Here is a 17,458-nt window from a genome sequence, read left to right as displayed (position 1 = left end):
ATCCAGCGTAAAAAACGTGCCAAATCAAACATGTGGATCATGAATAAGGATGATCTGCTGTGGCGACCCCTAATGGGAGAAGTCGAAAGAGAAGTTAGGTTAGGTCAAATAGGATAATACTTATGAGAACACGTTAATAAATATACTAACTCTTTTAATTGTGTGTTGTCACTTTTATCATTTGTAAATAAAGGCAAAATATGTCACAAAATGTTTACTTTTTTAACGGATTTCAAGACTCCAGAGATTTGAGGAAAAAGGCAAAAGTAGATACCGTACAAGTATTGCGGACGGATTGAGGCGCAGCTGTATTCTGCCTGACTTGGATAACTATAAGTGCAGAGCTGTTGTTTACTGAGTTCTGTACACACACAATATGGTTGTTATCATGGAATCTTATTAGAGCTCAGTCAGGAAGGAGAACTTTTCAGTGACAAGCAGCAGCATGGCTGGATACTAAAGACTGCTTAAAGTTTCTTTTATACCAGTGCTTATTTAGTTCAAATGCTCTCGTTTTATAGTTTGGAGAATGGAGTAAGATATCGTACTGTTGTTTCATTGTGAGGTTTGGGTGTGAATTTACATTCATGTATTTTGGAATAACAGCATATCAAATCGATGCAATATCAATACGCCGTGCAGTAAGAAAGGCATAAAATCCCCCTGTTATTAAAGTTATTTAACGCTTTTTTGGGGTCATAAATGTATTTCATGACAATATTTTGAACGCTCGTCAAAATAATAAAAACTGTCATCTCCACCTCAACTGAAATGCAGGAGAAATTCATTAATAAAGTGATGTTAAGTCTAAATTATAAATAGACAATAGGATCACTACTTTAGGACAGTTTAAGTTGCTCTTTTTTGAGTTTAGTGTGGTAGAGGGCTGCGTGTAGGCAGCATTCCACTTGCTAGGAAAAGCAGTTCCACTTGTTTCATGGATTTTGTATTTTGGCCATGTGTTGGTTGTATCACATACTTTTCCTGGAGAAGGCAGTTTAATAATTCCATGTATTCTGTGTCGTTCTTGCTCTGACCGCCTGTCTCGTGACATAGATTTTGTGTAAATAGGTAAAAAAATAAATATAGACGTTCACCTGGTTGCTTTCTAATTCCTGTGAAGTTGTAGTAAAGCCTCAGGAATCTGTTGCTTTGGGATTTGGAAGTGTTTGGATGCACTGTTTCTGTTGATACGAACATTTAATTTGGTGTCCAAATTTTATTTTGGTGTTTTACATTGAAAACACTCAATGTTTAGAGCTCATGTCATGACTTATAAGCAGTTTCAGTTGCTAACGTTTGTCCAATAAGACACGCCATGTTGAAAGATCCTAATGAGATTACTGTATGTTATAACTAAGCTTCTTTTAGCACTGAACCAGATCAAATGAGCCCAAACATTAATACACATTACATCATGTTGACTTGGGCTTCTGTAACATGGAAGAATGTGTAAAACGTTGAACTGGTGAATACCACACATCGCTTGGTATGTGTTGATTTTGTGACACTGTTTTGGCCAGTTTTGCAAAGCATTTTGGAAATGTTCATGAAAACAGTGTTGTGCATGTTTAATGGCTTGTTTAAGTTGTTTATTTATTAATTCAGCTAAATGCTTCGCAAAATCAGACATTTCCAGTTAAAATCGAGACATATGCTGTGCCCACATTTTCCAGCTTTCTCTCTTAAATAACATAAGAGATTGAAATTCATGTGTTTCAAGCTACCAAGATGGTCTACTATTCACGTTGTTAGGACTTTTACAGCTCATTTTGCTTAAAACTCATCAGGGAGGTTCATGGTTTTCTTTGCTAAATTCAAACTGCAAGCATGGTGAAGTGTAATATGCATTTTTGATGCACTGATGTTTCTATTGTTGTGTAAGATTAATGGTTGAACGCAACAAGAATTTAGTTTTTACGGCTAGTGTGTGTAACTAGGCAACTCTTCTGTTACTTGTATGTCAGCAGGATCTTGTAAAACTTTTTGTCATATTTGTTGCTGTATTCAGACTTTTGTTAATTTTGTTATGTTGCAGGCTGATATTACAATCGTTCAAACTGATTTTCTTTTCTACACTCAATTAATCTACACTCAGTATTTTGCAACTTTGGTTACTTTTTTTTGGTTATGACAAGTTTTGCACACCTTGATGTGGGAATTTTCTGATATTCTTCTGTGAAGCTGGGCTAGGTTGGATGGGGGACTGTCAGTGGGCAAACACTTTTAGTTCTATATGGCTCCAGTCAGGGCTCTGGCTGGGCCACTCTAGAACATTCACAGAGTTGTCCCTTAGCTACTCTGTGCTATCTTGGCTGTGTGCTTAGGGTGTAGCAAGGTGAGCCTTCAGCCCAGACTTTGGTTCTGAGCATTGTGTGAACAGGTTTTTAATGAGGATAACACTGTACTTTTCCCTATTCAGCTTTTCTTCAAACCTGACTATGCCAAGTCCATGCACCAGAAAAACACCTTCCTGGTATGATGCTGCCACCATCATGCTTCGCTTTTGGGATATTTGCTTCCTGTTTTGAGATACTTCTGATTAGCCACTCTGCTATTAAGCTCAGATCAGTGGAGGGTTGCAGTGATGGTTGCCCTTCTTTGTTCCATCTTCACACAGGATCTCCTGAGCTAAGTTCATTTGACACATACATATATATATATATATATATATATATATATATATATATATATATATATATATATATATATATATATATATATATATATATATATATAGGCATATTTTATTTATTTATTTTAGCAATAATCACAGTTTTATCTTTTCCTATTTTGAAGTCCCTTTTTCAACTTTCACCCAGCATGTTTATTTACACAGCTAGTGCTATTATTGTGTCTCCCTTACCATGCGTGTTACAAAAGATTTACAGAGCTCTAATAGCTTCAGCTTATTTACTTGGCTACTTTACATTTTGCCAGTCTATTTTGGACCCCGTCGTCATTCTGTCAGCGGTGTCCTCAGCCCTTTGCGCATTTGTACAGCTGCTGTTCAGAGTGACCTGAAACATGAGACCTTCCACCTTTTCTTTTAATCGAGTGCCTTGCTACATACAGCCCCACACAGCTACACATAGTTTGTGACTTCTGCTCCTGTGCTTAGAGGAAATGACTGTCTGAATTCAAAGTGTGTCCTGGTAGATTGACTCATCAGCATTTTCCCCAGTGTTTAAATGACTAATTGATGAGAAAAGGGACCTACACTGAAAGATACACATTCAAACATGGATGAAGTCCAAGCTTCCTCTAGTAGAGGTAATTACAAAGTAGCCCAAACATAGAGGACAGAATAAAAGTTGGAGGGGGAAAAAAACCCTTTGAACCATTACACACTGGTCTATGACTTACACTGTTGGGTAATACTGGTTGTCTGCTGCTTTTCTGACAAAGTGTGTTGAAGGTGTTAGTGTGTGTATTTAATGATGTAGTCAGGCTGAAAAAGAACCACACCCTCCACTAGAAAACACAAAAGACTACTATAGTAGAGCTATCTGATATCTTTTCCCTTTGCTTGACTCTATCATACTTTCTACCAACATTCTACCAACATTCTACCAATTTTTTCAATTACCTACCACATAAACAAAAACACACACTGACACACCAAGTTGCAAACAATTCATAGTTTTGTTTTTCGAATCAAATTTCAGTAATCTTGGAAGATCATGTGATTGCATTGGATTTCATAACAACTCAGTACATTACAGTTTATCTCATCATTATTTGGACATTTGTATGTGTTTTTCCTAACAGGAAAACATAGGTGTCTGTTATGAAATTGAATAACAGGGTGTGGGTGTGAATCTACTCATAAAACTTGCATTTGTTTTGTATAACAGCATAGTATGTTATACTTGTGTTATTCCGCTTATGCCAACATTGGATTTGCCAACATTTATGGCGAACAGCTGATTATTGTTTGCTCTTATAATAATGAGCTAGATTTTGGAGTGTCCTTGTGGAGATTTGTGCTTATTTAGCCACAAGAGTGTTAGTAAAGTCAGGCGCTGGGCCTGGGGTGCAGTCAGCATTCCAATTTATCCCACAGGTGTTCAATAGGATTGATTTCAGAGCTCTATATTTGGCTCTCTTAGTTGAAGTGAAGGGAAAATTTAATTCTACCAAAGACAATTTACAATTGTATGCCTCCAACTTTTGTGTTAACAGTTTGGGAAAGAAACACACATTGGTGGAAATCAGGTGTGCCAGTACTTTTGTTTGTATTATCTATGTTGAATATTTGAATTTTGAATAAATGTTTCCAAGCAAAAATCTATACCACATCAATGTTTATAGGTTTCACATTTTTAAATAACTAACTGATCATTTAATAATTGTGTGGTTAGTAATAGATTATGTGGAGTACCTGTTGGCTTGTCTCTGAACTGTTACTACAGAAACAATGACACATTAGAACGAGAGCATTAATATTAACATATAGTTCACGTTACAACCAGAACTACATTTTGAGCCATGCTGTTATATAATAATGACAGAGGTGTGCGTCTAACCAATCAGATTCTGGTTCCTGTGCAATCACCTACTTAATAGAATTAAAAGAGTTTTCCAAGAAAAGGCTTGCAATATTATTGTTGTGTGCTGTGTAACACTAAAAAGCAATTATGATGCTAACTTTTCAAATTTCACTATAGAATGTTGTTACATCTATTTGGCTAGCCATTAAAATCAACAGATATTTCTAAAATGAATGCAAATTCATTGAAATGTTTCAATTTATTTACAATATTTAGCTTATATATAGCATATAGCAGTTATAATAGCAAGATACTGAACAGTATTACAGTATAGTACAGTACTTTTTTTATGTGCAAAATTAAATCCACAGCATCTCATTATTCTTTGCTACAATTTCATGCATTGTACTTTAATCTGAAGCCCAATGAAGCAATGCATCGATGGAGTTGTATCAGCAGTGTATCTACATGTTTCAGGGGTGGTTTTCCAGCTAAAACGGTTCTCTTTAAATGAATGAACAACAAATTGGCAAGAAAAAGCTACTAAGAGGTGTTGCTGAAAGGAAACATCTGGAGGAACATTTGCAACAAAAGGTGGACAAGTCTGCGTCTACAAATTTTAGAACACTTTCAGAATGTTCCTCAACATAGTATTGTCTACACTTTGATTATCTCATCATCCACAGTACATATTATCATATCAGATTCAAAGATTCTGGAGAAATCTTTGTGCGCAAGGGATGTGGGCAAAAATTCCTTTTGTATGCCCCATGATCTTTTGCCCTTACTTGGCACTAAAATCACTCAATTCAGGTTCAAGTTCAAGTTCAGGTTCAAATTCAAGTTCAAGTTCAAGTTTATTCATATAGGGCTTTTTACAATGGACTCTGTCTCAAAGCAGCTTTACAGAAAAGTAAGAATTATAGAACAGCATGTCTTCATAGCAGTCAAGAGTCCAGGTGCTGAACTGGCTTGCCTGCAGTGCAGACCTTTTACCAGTTCAAAACATTTGGCACATCATGAAATAAAAAATATGACAAAAAAGACCAAGGACTGTTGAGCAGCTAGAATCATGAATGAATGTGTGAAATCTTCTCCTAAAAGAGCCCTGTTAGGGCCATAGCTTATATTTTCTTTCAAATTGTATATTTTCTCAGTTTAAACATCTAATATGATTTCTATGTTCTTCTGTAAATAAATAAAGGGTTTATGAGATTTGTAACATTTTGAAAATACCGATCAAATGCCACTTTTTGTATCAACATGAAAATAACTGAAAGCAAAATATAATCTGCATGTTAATAATCCTAAACAGCCGAGCCTGGGACATGAATGAAGTCGTTTTAAAATTATGCAGCAGGTCTACAAGAAAAAAGAGAAGTACTCCAGGTTGTGGTTTTCATTTTGCATATTTCCTAGGGTATGCAACACAAAGTATTGGGCTTCTGAAAAGGGTCACGTATACGTGCTGTATCATGGCTTTTAAAGACTTCATAGATTCTGGATATGAATGAGATAGGTAATCTAATAACTGAAATGCTCCTTTACAGTATTTACAGTATACAGTACAGCTGTTTAATGGCCTCCAGCCTGGAGAATTTTACCATAGTGCCAGCAACATATTTGTCCAGGAATCTCTGCATATGGGAAATTTTATTCAGACTCCGCTGGATCCAGTGTGTTAATAGTGTTTGCTACTGGAGTTGTGGTTTGGTTGAGGTTGGGGTTACTGTTTGCAGGAGGTTTGCGTAATATCTTTTTTTACAACTTAAAATTTCTATCTAGCGAACAGAATATACCAGTCAACAGGAAAAAAGGTTTACCAGGTCGGGCAGATTCTTTACTTTCCTTGTTAGTTTCAGTTTCAGCTGCTCTGCAATCCCTCTTCCACTGCATCTTGCATGTCTTATGATAAACATGGTGCTTTTTAATAGATAAGGCAACACGTGATGGAAAAACACTGCACGATTGAACGAGCCAACTGTATGTTGATGTTATTGTTGTACTTGCTGTTTCTGCAGGCAGCCAGACAAACTGAGAGTGGTTTGGACCAGACGAAACAGAAGAATCTGCACTAAGGTAAGGACATAACTGGTTTCTATAGATATCCTATAGGCCAACCACATGTCAAAAGAAGTCCAGTGTTTAATCCAGTGTCAAGAAAGCCTGGTAATAAAAAATAGTTTAATGTGTAGTGGCAGCTTAGTGGTTAAGGCATTGGTCTTCCTCATTGGTCTTCCTCATTAGTCTTCCTCATTGTTCAGCCTCACCCAGCTCCCACTCCTCGGCCCCTGAGCAAGGCTCTTCACTTCTCAGTTGTATGAATTAGACTAATGTAAGTCTCCCTGGATAAGGGCGTCTTCCAAATAGCGTCTGTAAATGTAAATGGCGCATCACCAGTGTTTCTTAATTGCATTAATTTATCAGCATTAATTTGCTAAATGTAATTTTTGCATTTGAAAATGTTATTGCCCAAATTGCCATTGTGAAACTATAAAATTAATTATTAAGGTTCTAGCAAGATTTTAGCTTGCTAATGCAGGTATTTTAAAAAATGATCAGTTTTACATATAAGAACATTTTGTCTTTATTCTGTATTTCAAACTACAGGGTATATTGCCCCCTAGTGGAATAACTAACTCTTTCAATTCCTGTTCGAAGCTGATGCTTCAATTCCAAGCATCAGCCTCAACTGTGTTGAGATTAGGTCTCTGTGGCGGTGTTCTGTTTTCTGAAGATAGAAGATCTGTTTTCAAATGTGTTAACTATAAACTATTGGGAAGCTAAGAAAAGTTTACAATAGTACAATGTTATTTTAAGGCAGTTATGATTAGGCTGTTCTTTTTATTGTATGGTAGACTTTTACAATTTGCTTTTTTCATATCAAGTACTAATAAGTTAGAAACCGTTTACCACTGTATTAATTGTTTACCATTACAAATAAAAAAATATATTTAAATCTTGATGCAATATTTCTTCAAACCTATAATCTTTGTATCATTTATACTCAATACAAGTCTTAAATATTCATTCATCTTTTCAGCTACATGGCTGGCAGCCTGGCATCAAGAATCCTTATAGAGGTACAGTGTTGTGGCAGGTGCCTGAAAATGTGGACATTACAGTCACACTCTTTAAGGTACAACATGACAAAAATATCACTATGATTTATAGACATGATAACTGTTCTTTAATATCTATCTACAGTAAGTATAAATTACCTTATTACCAATTTTACTAATGACACTTATACAGTTAATAATGCTTTTCTCCAGGATCCAAATGCTGATGAGTTTGAAGACAAAGACTGGACATTCGTTATTGAGAATGTAGGTCGATCTCTAACAAAGATCATTAATACAGTAAAACTGTATGTTTGATGTCGGCAGCTTTCTGAATGGTAGTAATTGTCACTCAATAATCGAGAATCCATATCTATATCTGCATGTAATAGAGGAACATCCCAAAATGCTCTGCATACACACTGTCTTTTGTTTAACATATCCTACCAGGAAATCAAAGAATATCATATAGGCTCAATGCAGTTTTGTGAATGTATCTAAAGTATATATATATATATATATATATATATATATATATATATATATATATATATATATATATATATATATATATATATAGTCCAGAGTTTGTTTATTTTACAGTTTATTACTAGATATGCAGTACATTTGCATTTTTTCTTAATTAGCCTGAATTAGCCTTTAGATCATAATTATTATTTATAGCAATGCATGTCTGTTTTCTTCTAGTCTGTATTAACTTCACTTAATGAGCTCAATCCCCCAACCCCCAAATATACAGGAGACAAAGGGTCATCGGAAAGTTCTAGCATCAGTGGAGGTAAACATGAAGAAGTATGCCAATGTCACTTCAGCCACGTTTGACTTGACACTCCAACTTAAGCCACTTTCTGTCAAAGTGGTGGATGCCACACTAAAGCTGAGCCTGACCTGCATCTTTCTCAAAGAGGGCAAGGCCACGTGAGTGTTTTATCATCAGTTCTAACAATACAGTGGAACCTCGGAGCTCGCGAGGGTTAGGGACCAAGACCGGTCGCGAGTTCCGAATTTTCACGACCTTTTGATACGCCCCTTCCAATCCAGTAAAAACCCAAAGAACACTATACGAAATCGATTTAAATGAGTAAATAACACTATTTCACTCCATAACACTTAATTATTAGACTATTTTAACAATACTTTATGTAAATTAACAGCAATTACAATGCTTAATTAAAGAAAATTAAGTACAGGTACAGTAAAGTATGCAGTAGAGAAGTACAGTATAATAATACATAATAAAAATAGTTTTAAAGCATTTTTTTAGACAATTTTAATGAGATAAACCTTGATTAGAAATGTTAAAACTAGCGTTTTGAGCAGCTCGCGGTTGCTCACGAGCCGATCTGAATGAGAGTCTCCGGTCGGAATGAAAGTCGCGAGCATGCGAGGTTCCACTGTATATCATTTACTATCATAAAACTGTCTGTCGTTTACTAGCTTCTTATCAAAACTGTGAAAAAGAAATGCTTTACATGTTTAGTGAGATAATCTTTGTTATACACTCTGATTTTGCCAGACCTTTATTTTTCTTGCCTTAAGTTGTCTCAAGATGATTCATGATGTACATCAGCTGGCTTATGATTTATCAGTACACATTTTCTATTTTTGTTTTGTTTTAAAGAATCTCATTATTTTGTATTTGGTCTGCTGTGTTTATAATGTAAAATACTCACACATAAATCTTAAGTGTATTTGGATATTAAAATATTGATGTAAATCTATAAGTGATAGAGATTTTTTACACATTAGGTACAATATATATTTTTGCTTTTTATTATAATATATTATTATTACTGTTTATGCATTGCATAAAACATAATAGGAATTTTATATTCTATCAACTAGCTGACTTTTATTTTACATTCAAATGAATTTAATAGCCTCTATTTTATATATAATATAGGTGTATAATTTGTGGCTTTTAGTATGATGCACAATTAATTAATACAAAATTGTAGCATAGCATAACAATGTTTTAAAGTGCTACTATAAACACTTGTGTTAATAGTAAATCAGCTTTTTCAGTCAGTGTTATTTTCTTACAGTGATGAGGATATGCAGAGTTTAGCCAGTCTAATGAGCCTTAAACCTTCAGACGTTGGAAACCTGGATGACTTCAATGACAGTGATGAAGAGGAAAAGAGGGCGAGTACAGGACCAGTCAGAAGCATGACATTCACTGGTGGGAATTTATCTAAATTTAGATTTTTAAATAAAAGTAAACATTTGTGGAGGTTAGGTTCGGTACTTTAAATGTGGGTACTATGACTGGTAAAGGGAGAGAGATAGCTGATATGATGGGATGGAGAAAAGTAGATATGTTGTGTGTTCAGGAGACCAGGTGGAAAGTGAGTAAGGCCAGAAACACTGGAGCGTTTAAGCTGTTTTATCATGATGTGGATGGAAAGAGAAATGGTGTAGGGGTGATTCTAAAGAAAGAGTACAGTAAGAGTGTAGTGGAGGTGAAGAGAGTTTCTGCTAGAGTGATGATCGTGAGGCTGGAAGTTGAAGGGATGATGATAAATGTCATCAGTATCTATGCACCGCAAGTGGGTTGTGAGATGGAGGAGAAGGAAAGATTCTGGAGTAAATTAGATGAAGTGGTAGATGGTGTACCTAGGAATGTAAGATTGGCGATTGGGGGAAGATTTTAATGGGCATGTAGGTGAATTGAACAGAGGTGATAAGGAGGTGATGGGTAGGTATGGCCTTAAGGAGAGGAATGTGTAAGGGCAGATGGTGGTAGATTTTGCTAAAGAGCCGAAGATGTTGAGGTTTTTGTTGGGAGTGATGAGGATGGACAGGATTAGAAATGAGTTTATTAGAGGGACAGCACATGTTGGACATTTTGGTGACAAGGTTTGGACATGTGCAGAGGAGGGACATGGGGTATATCAGTGGTAGAATGCTGAGGATGGAGCCACAAGGAAGGAGGAAAAGAGGAAGACCAAGGAGGAGGTTTACTGATGTGGTGAGGGAAGACATGCAGGTGGTTGGGTTGAAAGAGGCAGATGTAGAAGACAGGGGTGTATGGAGACGGATGATCCCCTGTGGAGACCCCTAATGGGAGCAGCCAAAAAATGAAGAAGATAGTTTAATCTTTTCATTAATTTGCATCTCTAACTCAGATGAACTTTTTTCCCTACAAGTTCTTGTTTTTCATTACTTTTTTGGACTATTGGTTCCTTTATAGATTCAAATAAAATGTAAAATTGTTCTGACACTTACATTTAGCCTTAAATGCAAATGATATTTCCTGTAATGTTACTTTGTCCTTTGCATAGACACGTACTGTACATGCAATCAACAAGCATAAATGACTATTTCTTGCAGAGTGCTTTTAGGCAGTTATGTATTTGGTAGGGTTTTATGTTTGAGTCCCTTTTCTCATTTATTCTTCTTCTTCATGGTCAGCTCCTCTTCCTCATGTTAGAACAGTTCATGATGAGGCATGGAGGCCTGCTGCAGGCACAAACCCTTTTGTCACAGGTAGCTTCCTGCCTGTTTTTTTCTCCCTGCCTAATTTCCTTTCTCTCTCATATCATGTTTGTTTAGTGCTGCAGCCTATTTGAAATAGTGATATTCATCTGTAATAACCATAATCATTTCGGTGTGATGTGATAGCGCACAATAGTCATGTCAAATTTCAGCAACACACATGCAAAATGCCTTGTCAGGAGATTTGGGACTTAATTGATTCATTTTATTTGCTATTTTATATGCACACTTCTCACTTTAATTATTACAGTTAAATTTATAATTTGATTAAAACACACTGATAATGATGCTGTTGTTTTATTATTAAAGTAAAAGAGCATTTAGTCCATAGTGGCATGGACGCATTCCAATGTCTTCCTTATTTTCTTTTTTTTTCTTTTCTCTTCCGTCTAAATCTCCTACTTTCCTCATGTCTCTGTGTTCTGGGTCTATCAGTTCAATCTGAAATGAATTCCAGGAGTTTATCATCATCTTCATCATCCTCTGTTCCTAATCTGCCTCATCAAGCCTGTCAACTGTTTCCGACCTCAGTCAAACCTTCTCTCTCATCACTCTCTACTGCACCCACCCATCTCCCTGACCTTTCTGGCTCATCTCAGCCATCACGCCCCTCACAATATGCCTTTACTATACCGGCATTTGCTCGTGCTCATCCTCCTGCCCTGCCCAAAATCTTCCAGCCAACAGCAGGCTCAGGTACAAATCATGCATGAAATCAGTGCAGTAATAAAAAAACACCACAGCGGGGTGCTGCTCACTGCAGAGAATGTCACAGCTGTTATGCAAATCTGGGATTCACTGTGTATTTTCTATGGTCCTCCTTTTGTTTAATGGTGCAAGAATATTGCTGTGACTAAACAGAGGCCCACACTAAAGAGAGAGCCTATGTGCATGTTCATAAACAAACCATGTCTTAATGCACTGTGGGAAGTAGTATTTTCTGTAGGAAGGATCCTCTGTTTTGATTTAAATACCAATAGCCTCATGCATTTAGAAGCGTTTGTCTGAATCCCATGGTAACCTTAAAAAGCACGCTGTGAATTTGTTAATAGAACAGGCCATAGGTTTGGCACTTGTCTTTTTTTCATTCATGTCCTGTCTTTATGTGCCTATATTGTGTTTATGCGATAGCCAAATGAACAGTAACATCTGTGCATCCGTGTCTTTTCTCTCATGAGGAAATTATCTGTTTTTTTTTGTTTATTTCTCCTTTCTGCTTTGCTTCTTTTTCTGCTCTGTTAAAGTGCCTGTATCGGTTTCTCGAAGGCCCTCAGGGGGCCAGGCTGACGTTAGTATGACCGAGGTCAGTAGTGCTGTAGCTTCACATCCTCGACCGCTCTCCAGCATATTTCCTGCTCCCAGCAATCCTCCTTTCTCTCTCTCCTCCACTCCACTCTCCTCCTCCTTTCCGCTGACTGCTCCACCTGCTGCTTCTCAGACAGGTAATGACATCTGTCATGTTTGTGAAAGGATATAACTTCCTGCAATACGTTAATTAGATACAGTCAAGAAGTTGATATGGAAAATTTTAGAACTTTCCTACCAGATGGTGTGCATGCCTCTGCTCAGCAAATTACCCATGATACTCAAGGTTGTCGTAGTTTTCGACCCTGAAGTAATTGCTGAGACGTACATACATGCTGAGAGGAGCAGACTGCCAGACTGAACCAAAGTAGTCATCACAGACAACTTAATTAATTGATGTCTCAAATTGCATCTAGGCCAATTTTTCTCGCTCTTTCTTTCTTTTTCTGTTTTTTGCCAGTTTTCACAAAGCAAAAATTTTAATAAAGGAAACAGCAATTTATGTTTACACATGTTTACACATTTATTTTATTTATTTACACACAACGGTATTTCTTTTTATTGTTATTCCGATTGGCCGCGTCATTTTAGTTTAGCACCTTACATGGAGCAGAACGCTTTTTTTAATGCCCTCACAATTAGTGTAAAAAAGGCATTTGAGATTGAGGATTTTGGTTTTGTCATATGCATTTGATGTATTTAAACAGCCTCTCTGTTTAATATGCTTACGATCACACGGTATGAAAGAGAAACATGGCAGTGCCACAAGAATTTTAACTTAAAATGGGATGGTTTATTTGAATTTATAGTATTATTTTATAAGACCATTTGATACCCTCTATTTAAATAATTTGGTAAAATTGATGTGACTGTAATACAGAATATGGGCAGTCAGGTATTTGTTTTTGAGCCACGGCAAGCCTTTTTTTGGCGGGAAAGTGCTATACACCAATTAGTAATTCAATCACAACCACCTGCTCAATATTGTTAATTTTTTATTTGCATCATATAGGTGAGGTGAGGATGGCATAGATCTGACTTTTTTGTCCAGCTGCTTGATCCTATTGAGAGCTTGATCATTTGGAGGACAATACATTGAACTTTGTGGCATGTTTCTCAACAGTTTTTGCAATGTGGCTGGGTACATTATCCCGCAAAAGAAATTTAACTGACGTTGTGATAAAAAAGGTCACTGACCACCGTTGCCATGAAAGGGTTTGCAATAATGTTTAGGAAAGTGGAGCGTATAAAAAAAGCATCTACATGAACGCCAGGACCAATTATTTCCCAGCAGAACATTACTCAGAGCATTACATTGTCTTTGCCAGTATGTTTTTTTTTTTTACAAAGTGTATTTATTCCTTTAGTAATTCATCAGGCGATCTTATTAATTTGCTCCATGATTAAGTTTTGATACCCGTCTGCCCATTTCATCACGGGTCATCATGGGTAATATGACTATTTGGCAGTTATGCAATCTTAGATGCATCAAACTTTAATGCACTGTGGCATCTTTATGCCATAACCAGCAGGTACTTTTTAGCAATTAGTGCTACAATAGCACCTGTGCATTAGTGAGCCTTTTGGCCACACAAGACCATTTTACTGGTACACCGGCTCTCATTCTTAAGGCCTCTTTTTGTAAATACAAACCTCTGCAAAACACCTACCATTTTGGTGATGCTGTTACCCAGACATCACAGGCACTTGCCCATTTTTCCTGCTTCCACATAGAACCGACTGTTCACTTTCTTCCAAATGAAGCCTGCCCCTTAGTACAGGTGCCAATGTATCAGAATACATATGCTATTCACTTCACCTGTCAGTGGTTTAATGATGTGGCTGATTGATGTATGTAGTGATTGAATGATGGTGTGTGTAAAAAGATTTTCACAATATGACTCCTCACTTTCTTCTTGAGTCATTCATCTTTTTTTTTTTTTTCCCAATCTCAGTAATTTCTGCTGCCCCAGGAGCCTGGAAACCTCCTCTTCCTTCTTTTTCTCTCCCTGCACCTGTCAGTAGCCCTGATTCTTCTGTTGTCTTCCACTTCAATCCTGTCTCTGAACCTCTCCCTGCAACATACCCTTTAAAATCCTACCGTGCTTTATTGTCAGAGCTAGGCTCTGCTCTCACCAGGCCCACCAGTATGCCCTCAGCTGCAGAAACAGGTATATAAAGCCTACAGAGAAAGAATTTAACTGAACCTTTTCTAAATAAAATGTAAGATTAAGGATTAACTGTATGGTTCAACCGTTATTTATGTAATACAAGATAGCTAATTAATTCTAGCGATTTAGGACAAAAAAAAATATGTCTCAAATAGAATATAAAATTCTTAAATAGAATGCTAATGTTTCAATTATCTCTTTTTCCTCTTTTTTTCTGTTAATGCTGAAAAAACCTCAATTAACCAAAACTTTCTCTTCTTTTTTTCCTCAACATTCTCTCCTCCCACACATCATCCCCTATGTTCTTACAGCAACATGGCACAGAGAGTGGAGGTCCCCTGAAGTAAAACCTAGCCTCTGTCCCACATCTGTTACATCGGAAGAACCTGTCTGTCATCAGGCAGTGCAGAGTTCAGACACATTGCGCAGACCTGCCTCAGTTTCATCTTCTTTCTCAGCATTAGCACCTCCCTTAAAAAAAGCCAATCCCTTTACACCTTTAATTAATACACCTTTATCTCCTTTACCCCTGACAGAAATACTGCCCATTCCCACCCCTAATGTGCCACCTACAATAGCTCCTCTTCTGTCCCTGTCCCTGTCCCACCCATCCGAAGTGGCATCCTGCACCGTGTCTTATTCTTTGCCTCGTTCCAACATCTCAGTACAACCCGGGCCTTCTTCCCATTCTTCCCATGTTGCTGTACCTCCACCTCCCACCCTCACCCCCAATCCTCTTTCCTTTCTACACTCTAATACCACCACTGTCACATCTAAATGTCCACTCACTCCTCATCCCAATGTTTCTACTCAGCTGTCTGCTTCCTTTTCAACTGCTGCTGTTGACCCTGAGGTTAAGCCACCTGATGTCGCTCAGCCAGGTATAAAGCAAGCTCTTTGAAACCAGTTCACTGATAGTTGTTATCACGTTCTAAACCGATAATTGACTATTTCATTAGGTTTAACATTCACATGTTTGTTCTTTAAAGGGCTGTGTTAGCTTGAGCCCTCGAAGTTAACCTTGTTTTTTTAGACTCATGCATTATCATTACTTTTTATAAACACTCACCTGCACACACGTCTTGTCTTTTTTGCACCTCTTTTGCTGGTGGAATGCCTTAGAACCTTTCCATGTCCAGACGTTGGAATGGAGACACCAGGTTGTCCCCACTGTGTTTAGACCAAATGTACGCAGACCTTCAGGCCCCCTTAGTGTGAACAGTCCTACAAATCCTTTTCCCCCTTCTCCTCCTCCATCTGTTGTTCCTGGCTCCCAATTTCAGTCCCAAACTGTCATCGCGGCACCCCTTAGTGGGCACACTCCTGTAACTCCCTCTGATACAAGTAAAGGTACAAATGGGTGGCCTGGAGTTTTAAAGCTACATGATTATAGCATGTGAATGTGCATGCTGAAGCACAAGCTAGCAGTGTGACTCAGGAGTGTACGTAAGCTAAGATAATGTTTATTTGCATTGTTAAAATTGTAGTTTGGGTAACTCGGTGAAGGGTTTCTAAGTAAAGAGTATGGCAGTATAAGTATATATAATCTGGGAAAACCCATCAGAAATTGGCCCACTTGAATACTTTCATACGGAAAAAAATTTGTATAGGATTTTTTTCTACTTATACGTTTACTTATACCCATGTTGACGTGATCTAGGAAACTTTCCAAGCTTCCCTATGCTTTCTGGAAAGACATATTTATCGTTCTTGAAGACTACTTTAGATTACAGTTGTAACTGATTGTACATCTGCCTACCAAATATCAGAGAAAACTCAATGAATTTATTACTGTTGTTTTTAAAAACTATATAATAATATAGTATATTATATTATATAGTTATATTGTATGTTGGATATATATAAAATAGTGTATTATATTATATAATAATAATATATATAGTTTTATAATGCCATGAGAGAGACACTTACCTCAGATGATTAGATTAAATAATTCCACTAATTACTCATTTTCAGTCATAAAATGATAATCTTTGTTAAATTAAAAATGGTTTTAAAATAAATAAATAAATAAAAACAACATATATATATATATATATATATATATATATATATATATATATATATATATATATATATATATATATATATATATATATATATATATAGTAAAAACATTTACCAGACTTTTAAATGCTAAAACTTTACTTCTAACTGATATACAGTATGTGCAAAAGGAAAACTTTACTTCAGGGAAAAAACTTTTTACAGTTTTATATATAGTGGAACATGTCAAAATGTCACCATATGAAGGATTTTCCCAGGCTGCCACACATTTCTGTTACCTAAACTGACAAGATACAATAAATTAGGTTTGTTTTGCTATCTGTTTGTCTGGTGAAAATATACATTTATTTTTGTTTTACCCTGTAACAAAGGGGTATCCTTTAAATAATTATGTTTTTGTGTATATGTTGAAATAGACATTCATAAATATAGCACTCAAAAATATGAAATGATAAAAAAGGGTGAATAATTAAATGTGCACAGTCAGTGTCCGCTCTATGCCATGCTGTGTGTGTAAATATGCTGGGCTTCAGAAAGAAGTTTTTGCTAAGCTTCAGGGCTAATTTATGGACATTGCGGTGTCCATGGCATCAACTGGGTTCATGATGTGAGCAAAATCTCCACTCGGCACTTAGAGCAATACTGGCATGGCATTTAGCAAGCTTTATGTTTTTGGATTCATAGGCACCCTGTGGATTTCATTTAAGTATAACAGATAACGTTAAACTCATTTTTACATTAAAACTTGTTTTGTTTGTTTGCTTTTTTCAGAGTCGCACAGACAGCTGAGCATATTGACAGAGGAGGAATATCCTCCCTCTGCAGTTTGTCCTGGTGAGAACTGTTTGAAAGGAAATTAGTTTTCATTGCAAGTCAATGT

The 17,458-nt window shown here is 36.6% G+C and overlaps 1 protein-coding gene across 3 annotated transcripts in view; it reads left to right on the top strand.

Annotated features, from left to right (window-relative positions):
• The window catches only part of ehbp1l1a (EH domain binding protein 1-like 1a), a 45,466-nt gene that overhangs the window by 3,071 nt on the left and 24,937 nt on the right, over positions 1-17,458 (top strand). The window contains exons 2-13 of one of the 3 annotated variants that reach the window (XM_083542056.1): positions 6,515-6,572; positions 7,537-7,632; positions 7,769-7,822; positions 8,316-8,494; positions 9,622-9,758; positions 10,991-11,065; positions 11,510-11,770; positions 12,319-12,516; positions 14,335-14,550; positions 14,862-15,431; positions 15,673-15,900; positions 17,350-17,412. In XM_083542056.1, the coding sequence (XP_083398182.1) occupies positions 6,515-6,572; positions 7,537-7,632; positions 7,769-7,822; positions 8,316-8,494; positions 9,622-9,758; positions 10,991-11,065; positions 11,510-11,770; positions 12,319-12,516; positions 14,335-14,550; positions 14,862-15,431; positions 15,673-15,900; positions 17,350-17,412 (2,135 nt within the window). The remainder of the gene's footprint in view (positions 1-6,514; positions 6,573-7,536; positions 7,633-7,768; positions 7,823-8,315; positions 8,495-9,621; positions 9,759-10,990; positions 11,066-11,509; positions 11,771-12,318; positions 12,517-14,334; positions 14,551-14,861; positions 15,432-15,672; positions 15,901-17,349; positions 17,413-17,458) is intronic. The other 2 variants (XM_083542057.1, XM_083542058.1) reach the window with 2 other exon arrangements.

The sequence above is a fragment of the Silurus aristotelis genome, assembly GCF_946808225.1.
Source record: "Silurus aristotelis genome assembly, chromosome: 5".
Lineage (NCBI taxonomy): Eukaryota > Metazoa > Chordata > Actinopteri > Siluriformes > Siluridae > Silurus > Silurus aristotelis.
The sequence above is the reverse complement of the archived record's forward strand: the minus strand, read 5'-3'. Positions and strand labels throughout refer to the sequence as shown.